This window comes from Drosophila hydei, unplaced genomic scaffold (assembly GCF_003285905.1).
Source record: "Drosophila hydei strain 15085-1641.00,03,60 unplaced genomic scaffold, DhydRS2 tig00000060-arrow-pilon, whole genome shotgun sequence".
Lineage (NCBI taxonomy): Eukaryota > Metazoa > Arthropoda > Insecta > Diptera > Drosophilidae > Drosophila > Drosophila hydei.
Genome location: NW_022045656.1, coordinates 362,861 through 389,638, shown reverse-complemented (window position 1 = coordinate 389,638; position 26,778 = coordinate 362,861). Strand labels below are relative to the sequence as shown.

The 26,778-nt window shown below is 34.0% G+C and overlaps 8 protein-coding genes across 20 annotated transcripts; 5 read left to right on the top strand and 3 right to left on the bottom strand.

Moving 5' to 3' along the window:
• Window positions 1-608: 608 nt before the first annotated feature.
• On the bottom strand, window positions 609-2,100 carry LOC111599705 (dr1-associated corepressor homolog). The gene is made up of 2 exons (XM_023315435.2): window positions 1,892-2,100; window positions 609-1,733 (listed from the first exon to the last, which is right to left on the bottom strand). The coding sequence occupies exons 1-2, from the start codon at window positions 1,931-1,933 to the stop codon at window positions 720-722; spliced, it is 1,056 nt and encodes a 351-aa protein (XP_023171203.1). The 5' UTR covers window positions 1,934-2,100; the 3' UTR covers window positions 609-719.
• Window positions 2,101-2,178: 78 nt separating this feature from the next.
• Window positions 2,179-2,844, top strand: LOC111599707 (cx9C motif-containing protein 4). Of its 2 annotated transcripts, none has more exons than XM_023315438.1 (3): window positions 2,179-2,461; window positions 2,539-2,698; window positions 2,763-2,844. In XM_023315438.1, exons 1-3 carry the CDS (start codon window positions 2,398-2,400, stop codon window positions 2,770-2,772), a joined length of 234 nt encoding a protein of 77 aa, XP_023171206.1. In that variant the 5' UTR covers window positions 2,179-2,397; the 3' UTR covers window positions 2,773-2,844. The 2 variants fall into 2 exon arrangements, with proteins under 2 accessions (XP_023171206.1, XP_023171205.1); XM_023315437.1 differs by having other exon boundaries at window positions 2,760-2,841.
• Window positions 2,625-3,112, top strand: LOC111599706. Its single transcript, XM_023315436.1, has 2 exons — window positions 2,625-2,698; window positions 2,760-3,112. Exon 2 carries the CDS (start codon window positions 2,772-2,774, stop codon window positions 3,027-3,029), a length of 258 nt encoding a protein of 85 aa, XP_023171204.1. The 5' UTR covers window positions 2,625-2,698; window positions 2,760-2,771; the 3' UTR covers window positions 3,030-3,112.
• Window positions 3,016-3,250, top strand: LOC111599708. The gene has a single exon (XM_023315439.1). It carries the CDS (start codon window positions 3,031-3,033, stop codon window positions 3,226-3,228), a length of 198 nt encoding a protein of 65 aa, XP_023171207.1. The 5' UTR covers window positions 3,016-3,030; the 3' UTR covers window positions 3,229-3,250.
• On the top strand, window positions 3,250-4,665 carry LOC111599704 (GPI mannosyltransferase 1). The gene has a single exon (XM_023315433.2). The coding sequence runs from the start codon at window positions 3,257-3,259 to the stop codon at window positions 4,604-4,606; it is 1,350 nt and encodes a 449-aa protein (XP_023171201.2). The 5' UTR covers window positions 3,250-3,256; the 3' UTR covers window positions 4,607-4,665.
• A 1,500-nt stretch (window positions 4,666-6,165) lies between these two features.
• On the bottom strand, window positions 6,166-16,393 carry LOC111599700 (EH domain-binding protein 1). Of its 5 annotated transcripts, none has more exons than XM_023315426.2 (14): window positions 16,205-16,393; window positions 15,100-15,410; window positions 11,628-11,835; window positions 11,336-11,517; window positions 11,067-11,266; window positions 9,933-10,701; window positions 9,658-9,860; window positions 9,200-9,597; window positions 8,914-9,012; window positions 8,448-8,795; window positions 7,132-7,882; window positions 6,651-6,747; window positions 6,407-6,595; window positions 6,166-6,352 (listed from the first exon to the last, which is right to left on the bottom strand). In XM_023315426.2, exons 2-14 carry the CDS (start codon window positions 15,201-15,203, stop codon window positions 6,271-6,273), a joined length of 3,630 nt encoding a protein of 1,209 aa, XP_023171194.2. In that variant the 5' UTR covers window positions 15,204-15,410; window positions 16,205-16,393; the 3' UTR covers window positions 6,166-6,270. The 5 variants fall into 5 exon arrangements, with proteins under 5 accessions (XP_023171194.2, XP_023171193.2, XP_023171197.2 ...); XM_023315425.2 differs by having other exon boundaries at window positions 16,209-16,393; XM_023315429.2 differs by having other exon boundaries at window positions 7,747-7,882; window positions 16,209-16,390.
• A 733-nt stretch (window positions 16,394-17,126) lies between these two features.
• On the bottom strand, window positions 17,127-19,559 carry LOC111599660 (polyadenylate-binding protein-interacting protein 1). 4 transcript variants are annotated; one of them, XM_023315358.2, is made up of 4 exons: window positions 19,502-19,559; window positions 19,296-19,427; window positions 18,171-19,024; window positions 17,127-18,103 (listed from the first exon to the last, which is right to left on the bottom strand). In XM_023315358.2, exons 3-4 carry the CDS (start codon window positions 18,996-18,998, stop codon window positions 17,231-17,233), a joined length of 1,701 nt encoding a protein of 566 aa, XP_023171126.1. In that variant the 5' UTR covers window positions 18,999-19,024; window positions 19,296-19,427; window positions 19,502-19,559; the 3' UTR covers window positions 17,127-17,230. The 4 variants fall into 4 exon arrangements, with proteins under 4 accessions (XP_023171126.1, XP_023171125.1, XP_023171127.1 ...); XM_023315357.2 differs by lacking the exons at window positions 19,296-19,427; window positions 19,502-19,559 and adding an exon at window positions 19,097-19,245 and having other exon boundaries at window positions 18,171-18,619; window positions 18,689-19,024; XM_023315359.2 differs by lacking the exons at window positions 19,296-19,427; window positions 19,502-19,559 and adding an exon at window positions 19,097-19,244 and having other exon boundaries at window positions 18,171-18,317; window positions 18,417-19,024.
• Window positions 19,560-19,983: 424 nt separating this feature from the next.
• On the top strand, window positions 19,984-26,593 carry LOC111599658. Of its 5 annotated transcripts, XM_023315352.2 has the most exons (12): window positions 19,984-20,166; window positions 20,930-21,001; window positions 21,083-21,149; window positions 21,512-22,573; window positions 22,635-22,755; window positions 22,825-23,015; window positions 23,077-23,547; window positions 23,619-25,293; window positions 25,355-25,474; window positions 25,530-25,676; window positions 25,740-26,148; window positions 26,226-26,331. In XM_023315352.2, exons 4-12 carry the CDS (start codon window positions 21,534-21,536, stop codon window positions 26,243-26,245), a joined length of 4,194 nt encoding a protein of 1,397 aa, XP_023171120.2. In that variant the 5' UTR covers window positions 19,984-20,166; window positions 20,930-21,001; window positions 21,083-21,149; window positions 21,512-21,533; the 3' UTR covers window positions 26,246-26,331. The 5 variants fall into 5 exon arrangements, with proteins under 5 accessions (XP_023171120.2, XP_023171116.2, XP_023171122.2 ...); XM_023315348.2 differs by having other exon boundaries at window positions 25,740-26,589; XM_023315351.2 differs by lacking the exons at window positions 19,984-20,166; window positions 20,930-21,001 and adding an exon at window positions 20,762-20,780 and having other exon boundaries at window positions 25,740-26,589.
• Window positions 26,594-26,778: the final 185 nt, after the last annotated feature.

The following is a 26,778-nucleotide window of genomic DNA, read 5'->3' as shown; positions in this document are numbered from 1 at the left end:
CACGATTTCTAATTTGTAAAAAAAAAAAACGTAAATAGATAACTTTTGTTAATTATCGCAATACTAAACAACTTTTAGTAAAAGTATTTGTAATTAAAATACACGCCTACGAGACCCTTTACCATTAAAATATTAAATGAGCAGTATTCCTGAATCAATTTACTGAAATAGTTATTTATTGAGATCTATTTTAATCATTTCGCTCTACTCATTTTATGCAAAACAGTGCATTTTTCTGGACATGTAGGTAACTGGCAGAGGATGTCGTGGTTGACAGTACCTAAGTACACATACATTATATTATTATAATTATATTATAATATTATTACTATTTTGATAACTCATTCCATTCCTTAATATGGAAACAAACAAAATTTATAACATTTATGTTATTCAGTAATGTATTTCCGATAAAAGGGACTCTCGAAAGACAAATCGCAACCAAAACTTGTTGCGTTATACTGTTGTAAGCTGTCGCTACTTAGTTTTTAGCTCAGATATTCTTTGATAAAGAAACTAATTTTGTGGTGTGATTTTGGGAACGCTGGGCGCCATAATGCTTTTTTATAGCTTCATTTATTTAGTGTTTGGTATTATATAAAATAATTCAGAGCTTAAAATCCAACATGGTCTTTATTTGCCAAATCATTATTTTGCTCGCTTAAATCTAATGTACATAATATTGTAATAATTTAAAAGCGCATTTATAAAAATTCTACTTAAATATTGTCGTAATCTTCATCTAATTCGAAAAGCGATCCACTTATTGGCGCTGATGCCGAAGTAGCCTTTGGAATGTTTGGAGTTTTGCTCTTGTCAGCCATATAATTAACCGACGATTCAAATTTAGTGATTGAATTATTATTATTTCCAATCACATTGGTTTTATCTGCCGACAATATTCCATAGCTAATCTTTGTTGGCGACGGTACCGCACCAGTTGCTACAATATTTGTAAGATCAATGTTTATAACCGGGGGTGCAATATTAACGTTTAGCATGGCATTTGAAGTGCTGCCATTATCGCCGTCTGTTGGGCATATTGTCGTTGTCATTTGGACGTTGCTATAATCGATTTTAACTATAGGTTTGTTGAGCAACTCGTAGTTGCATATCGGTGGAGCTATGGCAGTGTCTTGTGGTATTCTTCTATTGTAGTGGTCATTGGTGTCGTTGGGTTTTCCACGCGGAGTGTACGCAGGCGATGATTCAGACCGTGCTAACTTTGTGGGCAAATGTCCAGCATGATGCCGAATCTGTGCCAAGGCTGCTGCTGTCTGCACTATAACTGAGGGTGTGGATGGATTGTAGTTTCGTTTCTGTCCGCCTCCATTTAAACTAACAGAACGCACGTAAGAACTGTTTCCATTGGGTAACGCTCGCAGTGATGTTGACGGCAGACTAAGGTCATATGGTGTATCTGAGTCTGGGTATTGTTCTTCGGAGCTCTGTACATCATCGTCATTGTAATTAAACGCCGCTTCTTCGGCGACACTAATGTCTGGTATGTTTTTAACGAGCTCTTTTAGGAAATCGAATCGTTGCTCAGACATAATGCACTGTTTCATATGGGATGGAGATAAAGTCTTAGCGTTGCGTGAATTTGTTATACGCAGCGTTTTAGTTAAAAGTGACTCCACAAACAACTCCAAAGTCCGTGATATGATAACAGGAACCGCTTGTGCAACTTTACCAATTTCCTCATCACTCTGCATAATTTTCTTAATGCGACCCTGCCAATTTAAAGAACGGTCAAATAAATATTTCAATTCACAGATTGCGTTTGCAGCATATACAAACTGATAAACCCATCGTAGTGATAATGATGCACGCAGAAGTTTTACGCATGAATCGCAGATCTACTAAAAATTCTGTATATTTTTTTACTTACCGCTGGAAACCGTGCATTGTACTTTTTCTTTTTTGATGGCATTCCTGATATCAACGAATGTAACTTTAACTCAGATTGCTATGACTTAAATTTTTACTTGCTTGTTTTTACACAAGAATAGTTCCTAATAGTTGCATTGGAGAATGGCAACAATTCACATAAAATATCTTTCAGTTAACATTCACCCAGAAATATATATTATATATCAAATATTGTTTACAAACAGAAAACTACATGGAATGTAACGCAATAAAGAAAAAAATACAAAAAGGCTATTTATGAAATATTTATTTTTATCCTTTATGAACAATGTATATATTATCAACGTTGTTTGTCACAGCTTTGTGAATGTTTTGTTTTTATAATCAAAAATTTGGACAGTGTGGCAACCTCTTAACAACGCTATGTGAATGACAGGCTTTACATCATAAAAAGATTACTTCCACCGCACGGTCAATTTACAATTTCGTCCGACTTGGCTTTCCGAATTATATTGCTTTTTATTGATGTCTAAAACTGGAAAGGATCCATGTAAACCTTTCGCCTGTGCCATACAAGCTTGTTTAACGGGTATGTAAATGTATGAACCCACAATATTATGCAATGTGGGTAAGTCCATATACATATGTACTCAAATATTTTTGCAGAAAATAACTTTCAGGAATATAGATGCAGTGAGGTGCTTGAGCGAATGCGTTTGTGCTGTGTAAAATGGCATAAGGAGTCACTTTGTTGTAGTGGTATCAATTTGGAAAAATCATATTTACAAAATCCAAAAGTAGAAATCAATCCAGAGGTTTCCCGCAGGTATGGTGCACAAATTCTTAGTCTTATTCTAGACGATCAAAGACTGTAACATTTTTCCTAGTAGTAAAAAATAATGCCAACACCAACACCAGTACCTTCATACAAGCCGCCCAAAGATATTCAGGATTTCTTGGACAAGAAAGAGCAAACATATTTGCGCAAACGAACTGCTGTCTTACCGAAACGTTCTTGGATAAAGCGTAATCCGCGACTATTTCAAATTACATTTTTGACAACATCTCTCTTTATATTTTTCTCTAAGCCTCTTTACGACGCATTCATAGCCGATCCTTTACCCTCGAAGGGGTTTATACCAGCCCATAAACGATAGCATGGAATCTGTACGTAAGGCCAATACCCGACTACGTAATTATCCATTACTGCTTACAAAGTGCTCTGATAAGGCTTCGCTATATGCGAAGTGTGTATCTCGAGATATTAATGTGCAGCAAAAAGTTTGCGAAACCGAGTTTAAGGAATTTTTATACTGTATGCGTAAAGCTGCCAAAGAGCTGAAAACAAAGCTGTAATTATACTATATTTATCATTATATTGAACATGTCTGCAAAAAAGGAGCAATCGCTCCCAAAATACTTCGGGCTGCAAGAAATAGGACAGAACATAACTAATTTGAGCATTCAATCACATCTAATAATCTCTGCTGTGATTCGACTTTTGCTTATTTTCTATGCCCAAATTCAAGATAACAGTTCGACTGTTCCATATACAGATATTGACTATAAAGTCGTAACAGACGGCGCTCGGCTAGTATTGACCGGAAACACACCATTTGATCGACATACCTACCGTTATAGTCCTATTTTGGCCTATATTCAAATTTTTAATGTTATTTTACATCCAGCATTTGGAAAAGTAATTTACGGACTGTTTGATCTACTCCTTGGAATACTTATTTATGCCTTAGTGCGTTTTGAATTACGAATGAAAGCGTACAAACATTCACAATTGCAGATATCATCGAATAATCCAAAAGACACAGATGAAGAAACTACTAAAATTGCACGCATCTCTGCGTGCTTTTGGCTATACAATCCGCTTACAGCAGTAATATCAACCCGTGGCAATGCTGATAGTTTGACTAGCTTCTTTGTTATACTAAGCGTGTATCTTTTAATTAGAGCGCAACATAGCAACATATATCAGTCTTTGATTGCGCTCTGTACAGGTCTAATTCATGGATTCGTGATACACTTACGGCTATATCCAATTGTATTCAGTTTAACATACTATTTGGCATTGTCAACGAGTAGCGTATCGAAAAAACCTCGAGGACTTTTGCAAATACTGTTTCCTAATAGGCAACAGATTTACTTAATAATCGGAACACTTATAGGACTAGTAAGCTTTACTTCGACCTTTTATGCGCTTTATGGATGGAAATATATGTACGAAGCTTTTTTTTATCACCTGATTCGGAAGGACGTACGCCACAATTTTTCGCTTCAGTTTTTGCTACAATACCTGAGTAATGCGGATGGACTTGGAGAAACACCGACAATTGTAAAATTTCTTGTAGCAGCACCACAATTGCTACTTGTAGTTTACTTAAGCTTTAGTCTTGGACGATCTCGGCAAACACTAACTTTTTGTGTGTTTACTTTGTCTTTCGCTATGGTCACTTACAATTCTGTTGTTACTTCGCAGTACTTTATATGGTATTTGGCTGTGCTTCCTGTATGCATAAAAAATTTTAAACATCTGTCGTTGGTAAGGTGTGCATTGCTACTTCTTCTTTGGCTGTGCGGTCAAGCTTTATGGCTACTACCCGGATATTTATTAGAGTTTAAATCATGGCCAACATTTTATTGGATTGGTATACAGAGTACGACTTTCTTTGTTATTAATAGTTATATTTTATCACAGCTGATAAGTAATTTTCACCTATAATCATGTAATACAATGTACAATATATTTTCTGTTTATAGAATAATAAAAATACGATACAAATGTTTAAGCAATAGTTGATAGATAATCAATAAATTAAATTTTCGATAGTAAAATGATTAACTATTTATTTAGTTCAATATTTTACATCTGATGACATAAAAATAAAAAAAAACATGTAGAAGGAGGCAGATCCGATAAAGTATATGTATGCAGGATCAAGACGATGAGCAGAGTCTATATAGTCAAGTCCGTATGAACACAGCGGTCTCGTAAACTACAAAATACTTTATGACTACATGTATTCATGTTAGATTTTTTTTATGTCATCCTACTTCCTTGTAACGATCATTTTATTTTTGTAGTGGAAGTTGGTTACCACAAAAGCTGAATTCGAACTTACCACCTAGGTCTCTGTGATGAGTACAGAGATTCTAAATATTTTGAATTTTGGATACCACGACTCTTCCAAAAATTAGGCCTATCTAAAAATATTAACGAATCATCTTTTCATATTATGTAACTTTAATAATAAATATTGTTGCATTTATATTTGCAAATTGGTTTTGTTTGGGTTTGTTCTCAGGCATACGTAGTCGGTAGTTATTTCGCTGAAAGACCCTTACTATTCTATGAACTGGCTGTGGTCAATATAATATAGATAAGGGGGCTTTAGTGGGAAGTGCTCGTCTAGGAGATACAGGGGCCGCCAGCCAATGCCAAGCATGCGCTGCAAATTTACAGATCTGCTGCGCATTTACGAGATCGCAGCGCTCATACGGATTGGCACATACTCAGAAGAACGAATGGATAGATATAACGGTTTTGTCAAAATTATTATGGCAGCCAGAAGGCAGTTCCCATATTAATAGCCACACTGCAGTCCAAGCTCAGTCGCTGTGTAAACTTCTCAGCAAGCACACCGTGTGTTTTCATGTATGTGCGTTTGTGTATATGATTTATGTATATTATATATACATATCAGGTCTTAGCAGGAATCAGGGTATCAGCTAGTCGCGCAATCTCGACTAAACCAATCTTATAATCATTAATAAATAAATATAGTATATCTTGGAAATGTAAGCAACATATAAAATTATGTCATCGAAAAGACTTATCGGATGAAGTATCGTCTATATATTTAGCCAATTTGATAATATATAAGGTAACCAAATTTATATATTAAAACAAAATAAAGGTTACAACTAAATAAAATAGGTTTCTGTACAAAATAGTTTATACTTATTTTTAAGCTGAAGCTTTTTCTAAATATCATAAAAAACAAAATTCTTAACTAAGCTAAAATAAAATACTCAACAAGTTTAGATTACAGTTGGGATTTTATTTCAGTTCTCTATTGAAAAATGTTTCTGAAAAAGAAATTAAATGACACTAAATAATTTTTCATTTAAAAAAGATTTTCAAATGTACACAACATAGTTTAATTATTTTCAAGTTGTATGAACTTTAAAACCTGCTTACATTTACTATCGGACGTTCTGCTGTCAAAATTGTTATTACATTTTTCATGTTTGCAGTCTGCAAGATCGATTGAAAAGGTCTATTGAATCTTTGCTTTATTTCATAAGTATCAATTAAATTATGAAGATAAATATTTATATTTAAGCTTAATCTCCAGTCAAGTTAAATTAGGTAAAAAGTTTTTTTTATTGTATAATACACTTTTCTTTTCCACCGCTAATATCCACTTGTTCAAGCTCCCGTGCAATTTCCTGGTCGTCCTCAATACTGAAAAATAAATAAGACATACAGTGGAAACAAAAATTGGTGTGGAAGACATACGCTATTTCTTGATTGTGCAAATGCTGCACAAGCTGATCTCTCTTATCAACAATCGTTACTAGTTCCTCTAGCAACAGGCGTTCTTTTTCCCGTTGCACCTCAGTTTTGCGCCAATCCTCCACGGACTGAGCGGCGCGCAGTTCCTGGTTAAGCATTCTAAATTTGCGCTCAAGATCCTTTTCTTGTTCACTTTGAGAAATTAAAATTGATTATCACTAATCGAAATGTGTATTGTATTACTTACAGAATATTTAACTGCATTTGTCTCCTGAGAAGTGCATTTTTCTTATTTACAAGTGTAAACCACTGCGAAAGTAATTGCTCTTCCGTCTCTTCAGTTTCTATGAAAAAGTGAAATATCGTTAAAAATGCAACTAGGGTCTTATTCCGTAAAAAAGTATAAAAATAAACATTTTAGATTCTAACGAATAAAGTCTGTATTTAAAGAAACATTATTTTGGTGTCAGTATTTTCTCGCCGTCGTAGAGCGCTAACTTGTGATTAGTGATACTCTTTGTGGTTATGGTAAAAATTTGAAAGGAATTTTTTTAAGGCATGTCAAGGCTTAAGATAAATATTTTTTAACAAACGCAGCGCTTTGACAGAACGGTTAAAAGCAAAAACACATAACACAGATATGAGAGCGGCAGGCGTTTAGCTGTTACGTGCTGCTGCGGGCATGGCATAAGCAGTTAACTTAATCGGCCTTAGAGACACCACATTACCACAAAAACCGCGAGAACGTGACCGTCGATGTTTTTGTTGGCTTGCTTTGCGGCCAGTACGTCTTCGTCGAGAGCAAGCACCGTGGTCAGTTGCAGATACAACCAGAGAATTGTCATCTTCTCCATTAAAGGCTTGTACGTTATCACAGGAGGATTGTCGGGAGGATGCAACTAAGGCAGAATTACACAGGAAATGACTATATGGTCCCACGTGATGAACGTGGTGAGGAGTTTGGCTCGAGCCATGCTGATGATGCTGACAATGATGGTCATGTTTATCGATTTGGTGTTGATATGTGGGCTGTATTAGTGGATAGTTAAGATTTACATTCACAAAACATGACTGAGCGCGCGGCCGTGACCGTGTCTGCATCTTTTGCATCGGTTGCATTGCGATAGCTTGATCTTCCCGTTGCTTTTTTTCTTTTTTGCCAGAGGTGCTTGAAGTGTCACTATATACCTCTTCATCATCATTATAGTCTTCATCAGTACCACTGCCGGCAGCGCTTATACCACTACCAAATAAACTTTCATCATCCGAGTCAAGAAGCTTAATGCGTATGACATCACCACCACCAATGCTATTGCGTATTAATCTAAGGAAGGGATTTGTACCAGTTCGATTATTACTTGGATTACCGCCCATGACTGCACGGAGTTTGGCCTCTAGATTGCTAGCTTTTTGGTCAATTGCCTCTTGCTCGCGTTCCAATGCTTCCAGCTCAGACTCAATGTAGGTAAGTCTATCATTCTATAAAACAAACTTAAATTAAATACATAGACCACAAAAATTTTCGGTAAGCCGAAATTTGTATATACCGTTGCAGATTGGCTTAATCGAAATTATCAAAATAAAATAAATGTCATTGCTCTTAATCAGCGCAGACCATAACAGATCAAAAATATTTTAAAGCTTTAAATAGCCATTTAAGGTACAAAATTAAAAGGGAAACCAACTAATACTCGTTCACGGTCTAAAAACAGTTAAATCTTTTTTAGTAAAGGAATCAGGAAGGAGTTTGTAACAATTAAACCACCACCACCTCTAAAATAATATATATATAGCTGTTTTTTCAAGTCTGCCATGTCTTCAAGACATGGGACTTTGGTATATATAGATGTTAATATATAAACTATATACTTTTATACGCGTTGTCTAAGGAAGTATATATTCCAAATTTCCAGTCTCTAGATTCAATACGTTCTTACGGACCCTTTTACTTCGTGAAGGAGTATAATTAGTACAAGTTATAGGCAGTTTTACTTCGTACTGCAATATTCTGCAACAGTCAGAGTTTATTTAAGATTGTACTTACTCTTTTTTCATGCTTTGGTGAAATCCTTTCTACGACTGCGTTAAAGGATTGTAAAGGAGTGAGGTTTCCATCACTTAATCTATGACTAGGACTCGTGTGGATAACATGCTCTACAGTTTTATCCCCTGTGGAAGCTATTTTATTAGAAGTAACGTCGTCTTGAGACTCTCCGCTGTTACTGCCATTGTGAATAGGCGAAATTGTAAGTTCAGAAGTGTAGTTAAATCTCTTCAGGTTAGTAGGGGATGTGGGACTGCCTACAGCGTTATTTACAGGTCCGGCTATCTTATTTCGCGTTTCTAAGATAAGTCTTCGTGCCTGCTCCCGCAATCGCTGCTGACGCTCCTCCTGTTGCGAATATAATAAGAATAAATCAATTTGTATTATATCATTATATGTTTCCTTATTAATTATTGACGATGAATTCAGGCTAAGCGGTGTTATAAAAATGCCTATGTTTACTTACATCATTTGCATCGGGACGCTCGTCATAATTAGAAATTTTTAATTTTTCCATCATCAATTTAGCTTTTTCGCTCATTTCTTTGTGACGGGTTAATATGCGCTAAGAAAATAAATACAAACAAAACAAAAACAGTAACAAAAGCAGAAGCCAAAGCAGCCGCAGAATTGTGTATAAATTAAAAAAATGCAACTCAAATAACTCAAATAACAGTAGCGAAGGAAAATACTATTTTTTTTGGGCATAACTATAGCTTTAAACTGTGCTGCTGGGATAAAGATTTACTCACATTTGTTGCATTGGCATCTAGCGACATAGGCAATATTGGTTCTTTGCTAATCTTTGTCATTTCCTCATATGCATCGCCATCAATAAGGGGCGGAGTTGGGGTGTGACGAATCAATAATGATTTAGTTGTTTGAGTTGAGGTCTGCGTCGCGTTGGCTGTATTTTTATCTTTTGTTGGGGACAGAACTTTACCCAATATACTCTTTGAACTACTCAGTATAAGATTTTTAACATCTTTTTTACTGGAGGGTGACATCTGTTGTTGTTGACAAAGGTGTTCCTCTTCGAACGAGTTTTGTAAAAGCTGAGTCTTCAGATGCGAAAAGTTTATAAGATTTTGCGATAAATTGTCAGACTTATAATTTCCGATGACGTAGCTAGACTCGTCCGAAGTCTGACCTGGATATGAAGAATTCGCAAATCAGTTAATAATAGCATTTTATTTATATAATTGCTTACCAATTTGTTCAATTTGCAATTGCTTTCCAGTGAAGTGTGCCCTCAATTGGTGTAAATATGTCATGACAGCTAATTTATCTGGCACTGTGAGCAAATTCATATCACGCGGCTCAATAACTCGAGGTATCCCCAAAGTTTCTGCCGCATCAAAAGCAGTTCGACAGTTGCCAACAACGTCATGCGCACTTAGATTTGACATATCTCTGATATAAACAGTAATTGAAAAATATAACATTCATTAACTTTTTATATACATCAGTTACTTAACTACTCACATCAAATGCGGCATAAAATGGTGAATTATTGCGCAGAATGCCATGCCATTACGCCAGCTAGTAGTTAAATTTGTAACTTTTACATTTGGATAATCTTTGGTTACCTCTTTGCACCACTCTAACAAATCTTGTCCAGGGGTGTTATCCTTTAGCACGATCTTCTCTACGGGCTTTAAAGCGGAATTATTTAGTGTCGCGCAAATATTTACGGCAGGTGTAGTCTCATAACTTTTCTTTAAATTCAAGGGCTGAAGTTCGGGGCGCTTGACACTTGATATTACAGCGACGTTGTCTATCGACTTGGTTTGCTTTTCTATATATTCCACTGATCCGGTTGACTTCGTACTGATAGGAGTTACATTCAAGACAGCAGTCGAATTATTCTCCTGTGATTTCTGTACATCAACAGCACTGCAATCTTGCTTATCAAAGATAAGTGATTTATTCAAGTCGTTTTTTTTTAATATTACTAAGTTATTTGGTTTTTCTTTAGGGGTAGATGTTAGCACTTCATGGAAACTTTCGTTTTGATCAGATCTCAACGATTTAGAAACAATTTGATTTTCCTTTTTATCCTGTTCACTGTCTTTAGTTGGTGTAATTAGCTGTGCATCAGCTACCTCTGGAATATTTAATGGCTCATCCGCGTCAACTATTAACCGTGATTGTACTCCGACAGCTAACTGTATATTTTCGTGATCCGTTTCTACATCAAAATGGTGGTTAAGTGATTCGGCCAAAGGAGTTGGGTCTTCGGATAATGAAGGAACTGCACAAAACCATAAACACAAATTATTAAATTCTGTAATAAGATTCTACGGTCATATAAATTTCGTTTAAATAAGTAAACATTTTCGAGCGAAGATTTAAAACGGGGTTCGAACTAAATTCAATATAAATTCGGTAATGATGTAGACGACTATGCTCCACTACAATTATTGCCATGGTTGTCATGCAATCGATAATATAAGTAAATTTATATTAAAATATAAACATTTGAATAAATTAAAATATAACAGTTTTATGATCTAACAATCATTTGGGATTTAAGGCTATTTGTCATTCATTTTTACCCAAGTCAATGTCATTTGCTGACTCTAGTAACAGAAATTTTGTACACATAATATAACTTACTACTTAACGGCGTTGGTACATCGGTACATCCGTTTAAACTTGTCGTCATTTGCTCTAATTGTTGCGTGAAATCATATAAATTATCAGAGATATCCCCAGAGTTTTCCAAGTCTGGTATATCTTCCAGGTCGTCGAGTGGTGCAACGTCACAGTTGTTATTGACTGACATAAATGACACAACGCTTTGCATATCTTCATCACTGCAAGGATATTCATAAAAATAATTTTGTATATAAACGTGAGTTGGTGATTACATTAAAAGAACTCACGTTGCTTTTCCTTCTCGCAGAAAGACACAGCTAATTGTTAATTCCAAGTCTGCGGATGTTATTTTGCGAGAAACTGGCTTGAGGCTTAATGTAAAACTCTGCTGTGTAGACTCCACACTGGCATATTTACGCATATTTATACTTGCATTAGCCAATACTCGTTTTTTACCCAGAAGTGAAATCTATAAATATTAATGATTAAAACTACTATTTTCAAATTCCATGTAGGATAAACGAAGAATATTTCAAATTATTTTTATTCTATATAATGTTCGGGCTCACGTCTACTCACATCTTCAATTACAAATGTCCAGTCTTTGTCCTCAAGTTCATGAGTGCGAGGGTCTTTAAATAATGTTACTGATATAGCGTGATTGTCCGGAACTGGCCAAGAAATATTTCCAACTAGAGGATTCATCATATCTGGTTCCCATGGCAATGGTGAGCTAGCAACACGCCTCGAACGTCTTGTCCAAACTACCGAAAGATTTGAAGGGCGCCTATGAAAGCATATTTTAAAAAATACCATTATTATATATAATGTACCATTAAAAATATAATGGTAAGAAATACTCTTGTACAAAGTTAATTGGCTTTTAAGAATACGAAAGTCAAATATACTTCCCAATAACAAAACAATGCAAAGAAAAGGAAATATGGTATTAGTTTTCTCAAAATAACAGACAAACGGAAACGTGGCAGCCGCATAAAGTACATATATTATTCATCAGTACGACGAGCTAATTCGAATTAGGCGTGCCCGTCTGTGCGTTTGTATGAACGCGTCGATCTTATTGTTATCGATTACAACATTATTGAAATTAATTATTTAAATTATATCTATGACGTCCCTGGCGCTAGTCTCCAAATTTTGCACCTAGTTTCTAATATATCTTATACAATTTTGATCTTTGTTATAATTTAGATACCTGCTAAAAATTCTTTCAACTAATATGTGATACAGTATGCATTTTTACTAAATTGACAAATACTCCGACATAATATATAGATTTTATGCTAAAATATTCATTGAATCCGATAATTAACACAAAACTTATTTAGGAAAACGTTTGGCTAATTTGGAAATTCACGTTGCGCACACATACAATCAAATGCGTGTACTCTTCAATATTTGAAGAATCGCAATTGCGATTGAATTTTGAGCTGCTACTTTCCTTTGATTTACTTGACGTTCAATCGATGAAGGTGCTGTGTTGGTAGTGGTCGAGGAGTAATAAGTACTAAATTTTGTATTAAGTTGTAAGCATATTTTATATAATTTTAATTTTTGTTGGATTTTGGATGCCAAAATTCAACACATTCTTAAAATTGAAGTTCAGTTGAAATAGGGCCAATAAGTGAAGGAGTTTACATTTCTACCAAACCAATATAATATGTAGATCATATGCTGAAAATTTAAATTTAAATTTAAATCCATTAGTAAAACAGAAGTTATTAAATAAAACGTTTGGCCTATTTGCAAAACCACATGTCAAGAAGTGCCAAGCGCACGCATTTTTCCTATACATGTGCATATATACATTCAAATACGTGTATTCTTTTCTATTCGAAGAATCGAAATTGCGATTGAATTGTGCTATATTATCAGCTGCTACTTAACTTCCAATTTGCAACTTTTTATACAAGCAGTACAGTGAAGGTGTTGGTAGAGATGATGCTCGTTAAATAATATGGATTCGAATCTTGCCGTCTTAATGTCATTTTTGATTTGTTTTTTTTTTTTTGAATACTCGATACAAACTATGGAAAATATTAAAAAACGTGGATAGGACTAGGATCAGGGTATTGATAGGCTGCGTTGGCAATCTTGGAGTCGAAATGTCGGTGCTTATTTGTTTTTTTTTTTTAATACTCGATTACAAACATAAAAAAATGAAAATACGCGAGTAGTACTGGGATCAGACTCTCCTAGCATCCCAACTAGAGCTTTCTTACTGGTTCTTTATTTTTTTTTGGCTTTTTTTGACAAACAGTTCGAAATGGAGTATATTTAGTTATTTTCAGGGTATTTCCAAGTAGGACCGTATCGTCTAGAGCTTTTTTGTTGTATATGTACAGTGTCAAGCCTTTTTAATTATTTTAATTAAAGTAAATTAATCTAAAATACAATAAAGTATTACAATATACTAAAAGTATATTTATAAGCATATCAATAAATACTATATACACCAGCTGGACAGTGTACTTTTAGAATATAACGAATATATCTGCAGCATTTTAAGGCGTTAGAAGAATATTTCTTCAAATTCAATTCTTCAAATTCCCTACGGACGTCTTTAATGAGCGTTGTTTTAGGCTTAGCTCTTGATAAGTTGAAGTTTCTTAAATCAAATGGTTCTTAAAATGGTTTTTTCTTTTTTCGATACAATTGAAGGTCTAATATCCAAACTAAATAATTTGTAATAAATTGTTATTATCTTAATAAATGTCTAATATAAATTTAAGTTTAATATAAAAGTTATTTGGTTGCTACATGCCCAAAAGTGAAAAAAACATTTGCACAATCATTTCGTCATATATTGAAGTTCTTATGAAAAAATATTTGTGTGCCTAATAATAAACAATATTTCTGTCTTTAAAAAGTTAAACAGAAAAGTACAGGTCAACATTTATGACGACTAGTGTATTTATACATACAAACTTGCATAATTAAAATACTTTATTATGTTTATGAGAATATAGTTTTTATGTAAAATATATATATTATTTATTTGCATACTTATAAATATACTTGATAGTCGACAAAAGCTTTCTTGCTTGTTTTTATATAAAAGATTAAGTCAATGTCTGCATATCTGTCAGCTTGCTGCTATATATACACTTATATATATGCTTGTTGATAGGGCATTTAAAACCAAAATGTGGGTTGCTGGTATCATGATTGGGTTGTAGGATATAACCTGAACCCCGGTCCGAACTGCAATTTTAAATATATTATATACCTTGAATCTAGCAAAACATTTCAAATTTTCTAACTGTTTAAAAAAAAAAACAAAGAAAAGAAGAAAACAGGAAATTAAGGCCACCAGCACTCGAACCAGTATATCTTTGGCAACACGCATTACAGCTATAAAAATTGCCATTTCATTTTTGGAAAAAATAAAAAATCTCGCGATGCCAGAAGTTGTACTCATAGATTCTAACGACGCGCTTTGCCACTAGCAACACAGCACCACCACTGTTTGAACGGAAAGCATCAAATCAAAGGAAAGTAGCAACTCAGAATTCAATCGGAATTGCATTCAAATTCAAATAGGAAAGAATGCAAGCATCTGAATGTATATGTATGTATCAAAATCGTATAAAATATATATGAAACTAACTGCATGCATTTGGGGTTTCTACCTCCAGAGGCGAATGAGATATAATTTAATAACTGAATTTCCATGACTTAATAGAAATAAAATAAACAGAAATATTTATCGATTTCAAATAAACAAACTTAATGTGAACATACTGTAGGCGTGATATATTGTCTCTAGGCTTATAGGTTCTGAAATCGACAGACAGACGAACATGGCTATATCGACTCACGTCGTCGCCCTGATCGAAATTATATATACTTTATGTGGTCCTGCCTGTTACACACAACAAGAACATCCTGATTTTTAATTTTCAATTGGTTCAGGGTATGAAAACATAGCAAGCGAGCTAAAAAAGTATATACATTTTTTCGACAGAACTTTAAATAAATTTCAATATTACATTAATTTTGACTTCGCAAAAATATATATCTCACTTACCACTTGGCGGTGGTTTCCAATCGAAGGTCATGGTACGAGGCAGTGAACTGAAATTTCGCCGCACGTTTGTTAACTCGTTGTAAACGTTTCCAGACGCTGCCCATTATGAGCCCAAACGTTTTTATATCTAATAGTTTTTAAAGCTAAGGCACACGCGTGATTCACATTCGATGCTTGTTCTATATTGTTCTGTTACAGATTTGATCAGATTCAATACACTCTATAACAGACCATAACACTTTAACTTCAAAGATATTTTTGGGCCATTACTGTTTATATCTCTGAATTATACTACTACACAAAATTCACTTCTGTAAAAAATTGTATACACATTTTAAGTTAAAATGTATTTTTTTAATTTTTTCGACTTTTTATTAATAAAAATAAACTATGTTAGAATATAGAAATGATTTACTCTGACAAACAACTCTCTACGACAGTCAAAAAATCTTACATAATTCAATATGGTTTACAAAATGTTACACGTTCTGTACTATAGCAAACGGACCGTCTTTGATGTGGTACAATCAGGAAGGGTATGTATGTATCTAAATTTATATTTTATACAGAAAATATATGTTTCTTTATATTTATTATATACATATAATATATATATATATATATATATATATATATATATATATCTATATATATGTATATATATGAAAATAATTTTATAAATTAGTGAGTTGCTAGGAATATGTATGTATATAAATACAAAGATATCTACATCGATTAAAACGACGCAATGACTTTGTTTGCCAAAACCATCGCAAAACACTAAATAATGTTTGTCTTCGGTTGATTTTTAGAATGCATTATCTACATATATGTATTTGTTAATTTTTGCATTAATATGTGTTTAAGAATGCACATTTGTGACCTTTAGGTGCCAGTGTCTTGTTTTTGATGTCAAATAAAAAAGAAAAATATTGATAAACATGAAAACATGAAAAATTGCTTAAAATATAGATATTTATTTTCTAAAATCTATATTGTTTTATTAATAAAACACGATTTTGTTTTTAAATTACAGCCGCAGTATTCATAGTCAGATACTAAATTGTTACATGTATATACGTATACATGTATTATGTGTACATACATACATATCTATATGACTGTTTGAATATACATATAGCACCACAATGACATCACACAAGTTGGAGCCAAATTTGATTGTATGCCTTCATTTCTATTAAGTCATGTCAGGTAACACCTCGACGCACTTATTTTATATACAACACTGATTTCCTTTAATAATAAGGCTTTTAACGTTATTTATTAAAAATCGCAATTCTTACAAACAGAGCACAGATAAAGAGAACGCATAAAAGAGGTACAAAACGCAATTATGATCCGATATACATCGTATACTATCGATACCTTCGCCAGTTGCTGAAAGCGCCACAATCCCATATTCAGCTAGTTTAAAGATCAACTCTTTAGGTAAATAGAAGTTGCTCGTACGGCAGTTGCGATTCATATGTTTATTTATATCGTTTTGTATAACATTTAAAATTAATTAAAAAATTAAGCGTGGCTGTTTTTAAATTTATATGATCAAGAGAATGCATTTTTAATTGAATGTGTTTCAGTTATGAATCTACATATGTATGTATGGATGTGTAGGCATGCGAATACTATTTGTATGAGTCTCAAAATGCGTGTTATTATACACCGGCGTGGCAGAAAGTTAAATAAAATGTTTAGAATTTTTGAAATGTGTACCTATCACATAAAAACAAGGTGTTTAAAATCTGCTTCTAAATGTGCCGTTACCAATATCTGTGCATATATATTATATATATGTATATATATTTATTTACATATGATATATAATTTATAATATATAAATTATACATTATATACATGCATATATATATATACATATATATATATATAAATGTGACAATATGTATGTAATATAAAAACTAAGTATAGACGTCATATATCACAAATAATTTGTAACCAATTAAAATAAAAAAATTGTTTTAAAACAACAAAAATGAAGTAGCAACTACACAACCAATAATTTGTCAGACATCCCCCTTGAATATGTGAGTATACTTAAAATGTAACCTTACTGCCACGCCAAATCAACACCACGCAGTTTTAACACATACAAAATCTAAGATTTCTTGTTTGCCTGCAGTTGTTTTCCTTGTTTACAAAAGTCCTTATAAGCACGCTCAGTCTCTTCGTCCATTTCCGGGTCGAGATCCAAATCAGTATCTCTTACATCAAATTCGTCGCCGTCGCTTCCGGTGGCATCATCGTCTTCAGCGGCTAGAAAATCAGTTTCCTCTGCTGTAAGCTCACGCCCATCTGGGCCATAAAACACGGGCTCATCGCTCAAGCGTGGTGGCTCTGGTGGCTTTGCAACTGAATCGTCATCTCCACCTAGAGCATTCGAAACTTTTCGTCCCCAATTATTTTGTTGCAAAGCTATGACATTTGCAACCATAGCATATTTACCAGGCGACTTATATTCAAAAGCCTGTAATGAGGCAATAATAAATTGCATGTCTTCTTTGCAATCTGCACTTAGATCGTAACCGGCCAACTTCAATGTCTGGCAAATACAGCGCACATTTTCAGAACTCTCGTATGCTAAAAGCTTTTTCAACGAGTATACTATGTTAACGGCAATTAGTTGGATACGGGCGTCGTCGTCTCCACGCAACTGCATGTACAATTCAGCAAGAAAGAGGGCTGTCTCTCTGACTTTTTGCTGTTGTTCTATCGACTGCATATATTTGTCGACTTCTGCCCGGTGATAGTCCAGCTTACATTTAAGCAGCGTGTGAAATAAGGAATCCGGTTTGAGATTGAGCATATGCAACAGGTTATACAATTTGGCTCCCATATATCTAAAATTGGGTTGCTCGATTGACTTTTCAAATATATCTTCCATGGCAATCGAGAGTACATAGTTATTACTCTCCATGCCGTCAAAGATTGTTAGGAAACGTGATGCAATTGTATCAAATTGTCCGGGATTCTGGTTAAGAATAAGTGTAGACATTCAGAAATTTAGGAATAAATAAATTATTGTAAGCATTACTCACCTGGTTAAGGCAATGTATTACAGTATCGAGATATTCCAAAGCAATGGTTTCCATGTCAGGATGAGAAGAGGCCGACGAAGTCGAAACGGCAGCCGATGAAGTCGATGGTTGTGGTTGTTGGTGGAAATATTGCTGCTGTTGCGGCGGCTGTTGTGCAATTTGTTGGAATGAATTATTTAAGTGCGGATGGTGTTGAAATTTCGATTGTGATTGTTGTGTGTGCTGTTGGTGTTGCAGTGTTTGTACCTGCTGCTGTTGGTAGTAATTGCTCATTGCACCATTATGCGGTGGGTGGCCAATATGCAGACGAGCTTGCACTGAGTTGGACAGCTTTTGCATATCATTGTTATACTGCTGATTTTGTGGGTGGTGATTATAATTTTTGTGCTGCTGATGCTGATGCTGTTGCTGCTGCTTATGACCATTCAAATAACGCTGTTGGTGTTGTACTGCATAAGGTGTTGGACCTGACGAATGATGCTGATATGGCTGTTGATGTGGTGGCGGTCCACGCTTACCCATGTTAGTGTTATTCGATTGGTTAGGTATATATTCAGCTGCACTAGCCGATAGCTTAGAGTGCCCAAAACCACTTGCCAAGTCGGCCATAATTGGTGGCTGTGAAGGAGCTGCATAAATAACAGGAGGACCTGGTGTAAATGCAGCAGGAGCATAGCCAACAGGGGCAAACTCATTAAATAGGTGTTGCTCTAGAGGCAGAGTTGGAGCCAGTTGTGGTACGATAGGAATAACTGCACCTGGTCCAGGATTCGGGCGGCGCAACTGCTCGTATTCTTCATCTTCTTGAAAGGATGCACGGCATGACATTGCGGTAGCGGCGTCGGACTCAAAAACTAAAAAAATATGTGTGTGAAAGTCTTTTTAAGTTTGTTTAAACATTTGTAAAAATTAAAAATGCAAATCACATTCACGCTCCATTGCGGTTACGTCGAGTGTCGCTAATTCGGTCAAAGCAGCAGACATTTTGTTTTCCTCGTTTTAAAATTATTTGTATTTTTATTATTTGCACAAAGCTGGTCACCAATCCAAATCAACGATGACTGGACTAATATTTTTGCTAAGCACTTAATGTCAAATCTATATTATGTTGTTCTCATTGCCTACCTTAATTGTCTTTAAATTTTTTACGTATACGTAGATAATTTTTTTTTCGTCTTGCTTGCGTCGTCACCTTTTACTGCCAATTCAACTTTCTTTTAACGTGTGCTCTCGTGTTTGTAGAATATAAATATAAACCTAAATTATTATTTAAAAACCATATTGTATAGGTATGCATAAATTTAAATATAATTAATAGCTTATTCTCTTACCAGTTTCGCTTTTTCCTTCAGAAATCTGTTGCAATAAATTGCGATTATCTTGTTTGCAGCGCGACAGCCACACAGGGTTGAAATTGACATTTTATCGATATATTAATATTTGGTGGAAGAAAATAATTTTTTATGTCATTTGCACATATTCTATAAGAATTACGGTAATACAATCAATACATTTTGCAAAAAGTTGTATATAACTTGAAAACTTTGTAAGGGCTGCAATTTTGTTAACTTTAATTTGTCAGTAGTTTGCGAACCAAAACTTTTTTACTATTGGTCACACTGTAAACAGGCAGTAAAGAAAAGAACTGCATATGTTCTTGTTGTCAAGAATTAGATTTACATACATATGGAAGTATCTTAATAAAAAAAGTTAAAATTTCTTAATATATTAGTGATACAAGTAATGAATAAAATTTGTATATGTTAATTTTATGTGTATTTCGTGCTTGTAAATAAATAAACAATTTTAAATTAATTCTAGTGCAATGCAAAAACTGTAAATACAATATAATCATCAAAAATAGCTAGATTGTCTTCTGATGTTTTTATCTACATTTGCGTATGTATATGTGTGTATGCTAATGCATGCAAATCATTAAAGTCACTGAACTTTCAATATGCACCCTGTATTGAAGTATTGAAGAGGATATATTGATGTAAATATAATGACAAAAAGATCAACAGGCAATTATCGACCCGACTAATTCTGCTGCATGAAATATCCAAATCTGCTCATGCTTATTAAGTATACTAACAAAATAGTCAGAGTATAGTTCGCGCGCATATATTAGTTTAATACTATTGTGCTTATCTATTTATTTGGTAACCGAAGTTGATCATGTTTAGTTGCCATAAATTAATAATAATTTCCCTAGTTTTGTTTGCAAGCGTTGATTTTGTTCTGCTAATTATTTTTCAGTCTCACTCTCCTTTTGTATAATTGATATGTCGCAAAAGCGTTCTATTTGTTTTCGTAATCTATCTGTGTATGTATCGTGACTTGATTAAACTAAACCCACATTTAAAGGTATATTAGAAATTTAAAAAATGAATATCCTTGACGTACATATATGTGTATTTCAAGCACAACCCTGGACATCAGTGTTGCTTGCCCATATCAAGCAAAAATCCGTATATACATTTTCTATATGTTTTATTTATTGTCAAAGCATTGAATGCGTTTTTTAAGACTTGTTCACGAAGTGAAAAGAGTATATTGGTTTTGTGAAATTCTGTTAAATGTATACTAGCTGGTATCCTCGTTTCCTGGGTAATATAATATATTATATATTTGATCAACATATTATGCCTATTATTAAGCTTAAGGACTTTAAATTTATAATATTTACTCGGGTTGTTTACCATCCATAATCAAAAATGCTTACAACATAAATTGGGTAAACTGTGTCTTCCATAAAGGTGGAGCCTCGAAAATGTCAGTTATTGTGGAAATCGTCTTCATATCCACAAGATTATATAAACCCGCGCATAGTAAGCACAGCAAAATTTTATCTTCAGCAGTTTTTCAGTTAGAAACTCTTTTCTAACTCAACGTGTCTCTAAATTTTACAGCTGGCTTACTACAGAACCTTTCCAGAGATTGAAAAAAATTGATACACCTGCATCATTTATAGTAGTGGTAAGTCAAAAAAATGCGATACAGACTTTTTCCCCTTTAATCGAAATAAAAAATTAATTTATTCTTAATTGTTCTATATGTAAATACAAAAATACATTTTTGCATTTTGAAACACAAATTTGTGGTTTTTAAAATGTTTAGTAAACTTGAAAAAGCTTTTAACATAGTACTGACAATTAGGCGATGAGAAGAATCAAATTCATAATTTACATATAAACATAAAATTATATTTTCACTAGGATAACATTAATATAAATAATAATAGTAATAATTATATATAGCTAAGGTATTCAATTAAAAAAATATTCTGTACCCCGAATATAGTACAAATTATATTTTACTTATTATTATGTTTATTTCAGATTGCAGAAATTTTCGACATAAATGAGTATCTACGAAATGTTTAAAATGCAGCATTGCTATAGGGATGTACTTCCAGTATTTCTGGCAGATTTTAAAAAGGATTTTGATTGCGACGATATTGAGGATACTCTGAGGACAATATTGAAAAAAAAGAAGGTTGATGATATTATGAATGAGGCACATCCATGGCAAATATATCGATTATTTTGGACGTTGCGGGACCAACGAAAGGAAGTTGTTGAGAAGTTTGTCGAAGAAGTGCTGAAAGACTCGCATGGGCCCAATTACGGCTTTCTACTATCAGCAATACAGAAAGAGTGTATAGAACCCAGCCTGAATACCGAAAATTATATTTCCAAAGTTGACCGCTTGTATAATGACAACCAAAAGTTCACTAAATATAATGTGCCCAGAATTAAACCATACTTGCAACTGCAGGAAGCTCTGCTTGACCTAAGACCTTCTAAAAACGTTTTAGTTGAAGGCAACCTTGGAGCTGGCAAGCAGTGGCTTGTCTTAGACGTTTGCTCGTCGTATATTGTGCAACGGAAAATGGATTTTAATATATTTTGGCTAGACGTGCGAGCGTGCTGCTCACCTGAAAGTCGTTTGGAAGCTCTTCAATCATTTCTTTACATAATCGATCACACCCAACAAAAAAATTGCAATCGAAGCGAAGTTCAATCACGCACAGATTGGGTGAAATCTCAATTGACAGATAAACTGAAGAGTAAGCCTTACAAGAATTGTCTTCTTGTTTTACGCAACGTTCAGAACAAAGAAACGTGGGAAGCATTTAATCTTGGATGTAAAATACTCCTGACCACTCGACACAAAAACGTAGTAAACTTTTTGTCAACTATTACCACGACCCATATCACACTTGAAGATGTCCTTACACCTCATGAAATAGAGTCTCTGTTTTCAAAATTTTTATCTGAAAACCAACACAAGTCACTTAAGAAGTTAACGCTGACGCTGACGAAAACAAATCCTCTTCTACTGACTTCAATCGCAGAGAGTATCCGTGATGGTCATTGTACCATTGACAATTGGGAACAGTAAGTAAATAACAGCTGTAAAATTATAAACAAATGAATTTATTTGATGTATTGAAAACAGAAAAAGCTCGGAAAAATTGAATTCAATTATAGAAACCACGTTAAATGTATTGAATCCCAATGACAAGCAACTATTTAAAGACCTTTTCATATTTCCTGACTGTGCCCATATACCTCTTTATGTAAGTAGTGAAACCAAAACAGCGATTACATAATTATTCACATTATTTTATCAAATATCTTATATACAGCTACTAGGCGTCGTTTGGTCAGTTAATGACCCGATAACCGTCGTCAATAAATTATATAAGTATTGCCTAGTTAAAAAACATGTAGACAATCAAAATAGGGTGACAATAACCCTTCCCAGTATTTATAGTGAGTTAAACACACATATAATGAATGAGGAAGTATTACACAAAAAAATTATTGAATACTATAAGTAAGTCATGTAAAGCAAAGCTCCTTTACTTTGAAATTTTAATAAAAGTTTATCTGTTTAGAATATCCCAAGTGTTTGATGAATACAATGGACTATTATTACCAAATCTGGACAGCTATTTTTATAAGTACATTGACCACCACATCAGCAAGCTCAAGAACAATATAGAGCGTGAGACATTATTTCGTAAAGTTTTTCTTGACTTTCGTTTCCTCGATCAAAAAATTCGAAATGATTCTACGCCTTGGGATGCTCGGGGATCTGTTTTACATACTTTGCAGGCTCTAAAACTCTACACAACCCATATAATTGATAGGAAATCATCTGATTATAATGCTAATAATAATGGTGTTGATTATTGCTGGCTCGTAAATGCCCTCTTGGATTTTTTGCTTAATGCTGAAGAGAAGCTAATAAGATCTGAATTTTCTTGCCTGTTACAAATTGCATTAATGACTGAAGACGGCGTAATCTATGATGAGGCTTATCGCCAAGTACAACGCTTTCCTTCTTACGTATGGTTTACTGAACGGTAATTATATATACTATATTTAAGACTACCTTCGTATAAATAATTTGTTCTTTATGTAATTCAAATTGAAGTGGACGGTTCAACCAGCATCGGCAAATCATTAATTTGGGCAAGGATCAGGTGCGCCATGCAATCTATTTGGACGATGACTACTGCCTGATGGCATTAAGCAATCAACAATTGTTACTTACAGACGTATCATTGGAAGGGGATATGACATATTTGCTTAGTGATGACAAGGAGTTGTGTGATATAGTCGAGATGCATGTATTCAATAAGCACAAACATCTCTTAACGCTGTACAGCAACGGAAGGTTAAAACTTTGGTCACTGCAGCAGCTTCTTCGTCGACGCAGCAGCAAAGGATCTTATTCAACTTTACGACCACGTCTTGGACAAGCGCCAAAACACTCACAATTTTGCAATGTCCAGTTTGTAAATAACGACGTTCAACGTTTGACTAATACTCATGAGGATAAAAAAATATGTTCCTTTTTTCTTGAGGAGAAGGATGATGAAGAAGAAAATATCTTCATACAACTACATGTCGCTTTTAACAACGGAGATATTTGTATATGTGACTGGGAAAATAAGGAAAAAAAATTCAAACAATCGCATACACCAATTTTAAAGACGCAACAGCGACAGTTGCGATGTTTTTCAAAAATTTTGGATCGATTTTATGTGCTGTGCACAGTTGAATGTACATTAACTGTTTGGGACCTACGCCGCGGCTCAAAAGAAACAGAATGTATATTCCCAAATGAAGAAGCTCTTACAATGGAAACTTATATAGATAAAGTCGGTGATTATACAATGCTGTTGCTAATATTTAAATCTAGCGTTTGGCAACTTCTATTCAAGCACGCTGATAACAATAGTATTATTCCTCTTAATCAAAAACAGCTGCAGTTCTCTGATGTGGGAGCTATATCTATAGTATGTGGCAAACTATCAAAAGACGGTCGATATTTAGTTCTTGGAACTATGCAGGGACTAATTGTTTATGACTTAAGTGTTTTCAATTCTGTTTTGCGAAGCAACATCAGCGAGCATATTATATGTTTGGATATCTATGATTTGAATAGTCCTAGCCTAAAATACATTGTTTTATGTGGCGCAGCTGGAAAAAGTGTTTTATATTTGCACACCTTACGAAATATTTCAGGCAATGAAAAGCATGAGCTAACATGGGTCCACAATTCTAAAAGAGAATATGGTCATTTAAATGACGTAAATTTGGAATTACAATCCCATTTTGAACCTAATGTATACCTTCGCCCGCTTTTAATAAAATCAAACAATGATGAACTATTTACAGTTGACTCCAAGTCACGTATTTACAAAATACATACAGGCGACGGACAAAAACAAAATGAATCCTACTGGTCAACGATCGCAACTCCACAGATGGGTCAGAGTAGTCATATAACTGCTTTATGCGTTTGCAAAGATAATAATATTTTTGCTGGTTACAGTAATGGAGTTATCTTTAACATTAGCAAAAACGAAAAGCTACCGCAGGAGTATTTGTCTGATCAAATAGATTATTTAAAGATGATTAATTCGACAATTTTAATTGCATCATCGAAGACTAAACGTTCTACTTTTATTTTAAATTTATCAAAATTAAACATGAATACAACGGGATCATCAATTTGGCCAATAGAGCTTGCAATATATACAATGTATGCTCGACTTTTTAAGGACCAATTTCTGTTTATTTTTTCAGAGAATGGTGTTATTGTAAGTACTCAAAATATGAAATTTTTTTTTAATATTTAATTTTTAAATATATCTGTACCAGTACATAGATTTGTTAAACCCAAGGAAACAACAAGTGTTTGACAGGCCCACTGACCGAGTGGTTGGATTTGATATAAAGGAAAACCAACTTTTTTTAGCTTTTAGGAATAGCACAGTTAAGGTTAAGTATGTTAAAAAAAAAAAACAATAGAAAAGTAACCGTATACTTATAACAGGTTTATGAAATGGATAGTAAAGGCGGTAAATTAAACTATAAATCTGTCTCCGAAAACAACATAAAAAGTAAAGATGTAATTAATAACTTAATAGTCACCTATGACGGTGAATTAGTTGCCATTGGATTTGAAAATGGACACATTAAGGTAAGAAGAAAAAATATGCTTACACATAAACTATAACTAAATTAAAATTTTGTTTTATTGTAGATTTATATATATAAGAAGCATCGCTTAACATTTATTTACACTATATCTCAGGGACATGAGCCGTGTCACTCAATTAAACTGCGTTTTTCACCTTGCAAGCAAATTCTTGTTAGTTGCGCGGAACAACTGTGTTTTTGGGACGTAAACTATATTCTTAATAATCGAGTGACTCCCAAATGCGGCAGCAGGCGGTACAACCGGGAGCTTGAGGATACAAGAGGTCGCGAGGAAGTTGATGCATCCCCCTGGTCGGACATCTCAAAGGATCTCGAAGAACCGACGCCCGTGTCAATACCATTATATAAGCATCTGGAAGATAAGAAAAACAGAGCTTATCTTTGGCGGGGGAAACGGGGAAACGCAAAGTTACCGGCATTGCTGACAGCTGTAACATTTGTAGGAAACAAAGGTTTGCATTTCTATACGAATGTTGACTTTACGCAATTTTATGCGTTAGATAACGAGGGAATATTTTATCACCTTAAGGTATTGGAGTTTTTAGGTGAATATAAACCGAAGCCGTCGAGTACAGAATTATTACGTAAAGTTGGTCTTGAGTATAGTAGTAATCAGGCTGTAATAAGTCGGACTCATGTCGCTTTTATGGATAAACAAGGTAATGATGGTATTGATGTCGTCGGTAATTCCAATTCGAATTCATATTTTATATCTGCATGCAATTCACAAGCTAAACCTCCATCTAACATGATTTGACGCCAATTGTGCGCCACATTTTGGCGCACAGAAAACATATATCGATATTCCCGGTTAACAATAATTGGATTATCTTTATATTATTTGGTAATGTTGGTTTTTTATTATATGTCCTTACATAAAAATACTTGAATGTATTGTGCAGTAATTTGTAATAAGAAAGTTGCATTATTATATATCAATCAATGCAAGATTACATATAAATACATGAGTTTATTAATCTATAATTTGCAATAAAAAAGTGGCATTATATATAAACCAAAGCTACTGTGATTCTAATGTTTATGTATTATTTCATACCATGACAATATGTACTAAATAAGAT

Coding starts and splice junctions, on each gene's coding strand:
- LOC111599705 (XM_023315435.2), bottom strand. CDS start 1,933: ATGCCATCAAAAAAGAAAAAGTACAATGCACGGTTTCCAGCG. Junction 1,734..1,891: donor ACAATGCACGGTTTCCAGCG/GTAAGTAAAAAA, acceptor TTAAATTGGCAG/GGTCGCATTAAGAAAATTAT.
- LOC111599708 (XM_023315439.1), top strand. CDS start 3,031: ATGGAATCTGTACGTAAGGCCAATACCCGACTACGTAATTATCCATTA.
- LOC111599700 (XM_023315426.2), bottom strand. CDS start 15,203: ATGGGCAGCGTCTGGAAACGTTTACAACGAGTTAACAAACGTGCGGCG. Junction 10,702..11,066: donor TGTACCAACGCCGTTAAGTA/GTAAGTTATATT, acceptor GGTTTTGTGCAG/TTCCTTCATTATCCGAAGAC. Junction 6,353..6,406: donor TTGCACAATCAAGAAATAGC/GTATGTCTTCCA, acceptor TTTATTTTTCAG/TATTGAGGACGACCAGGAAA.
- LOC111599658 (XM_023315348.2), top strand. CDS start 21,534: ATGAGTATCTACGAAATGTTTAAAATGCAGCATTGCTATAGGGATGTA. Junction 22,574..22,634: donor ACCATTGACAATTGGGAACA/GTAAGTAAATAA, acceptor TATTGAAAACAG/AAAAAGCTCGGAAAAATTGA. Junction 25,677..25,739: donor TTGAAAATGGACACATTAAG/GTAAGAAGAAAA, acceptor GTTTTATTGTAG/ATTTATATATATAAGAAGCA.
- LOC111599707 (XM_023315437.1), top strand. CDS start 2,398: ATGTCTAAAACTGGAAAGGATCCATGTAAACCTTTCGCCTGTGCCATA. Junction 2,462..2,538: donor CATACAAGCTTGTTTAACGG/GTATGTAAATGT, acceptor ATATTTTTGCAG/AAAATAACTTTCAGGAATAT.
- LOC111599704 (XM_023315433.2), top strand. CDS start 3,257: ATGTCTGCAAAAAAGGAGCAATCGCTCCCAAAATACTTCGGGCTGCAA.
- LOC111599660 (XM_023315356.2), bottom strand. CDS start 19,154: ATGTCTGCTGCTTTGACCGAATTAGCGACACTCGACGTAACCGCAATG. Junction 19,025..19,096: donor AACCGCAATGGAGCGTGAAT/GTGATTTGCATT, acceptor ATATTTTTTTAG/TTTTTGAGTCCGACGCCGCT. Junction 18,104..18,170: donor TAATACATTGCCTTAACCAG/GTGAGTAATGCT, acceptor ATTCTTAACCAG/AATCCCGGACAATTTGATAC.
- LOC111599706 (XM_023315436.1), top strand. CDS start 2,772: ATGCCAACACCAACACCAGTACCTTCATACAAGCCGCCCAAAGATATT.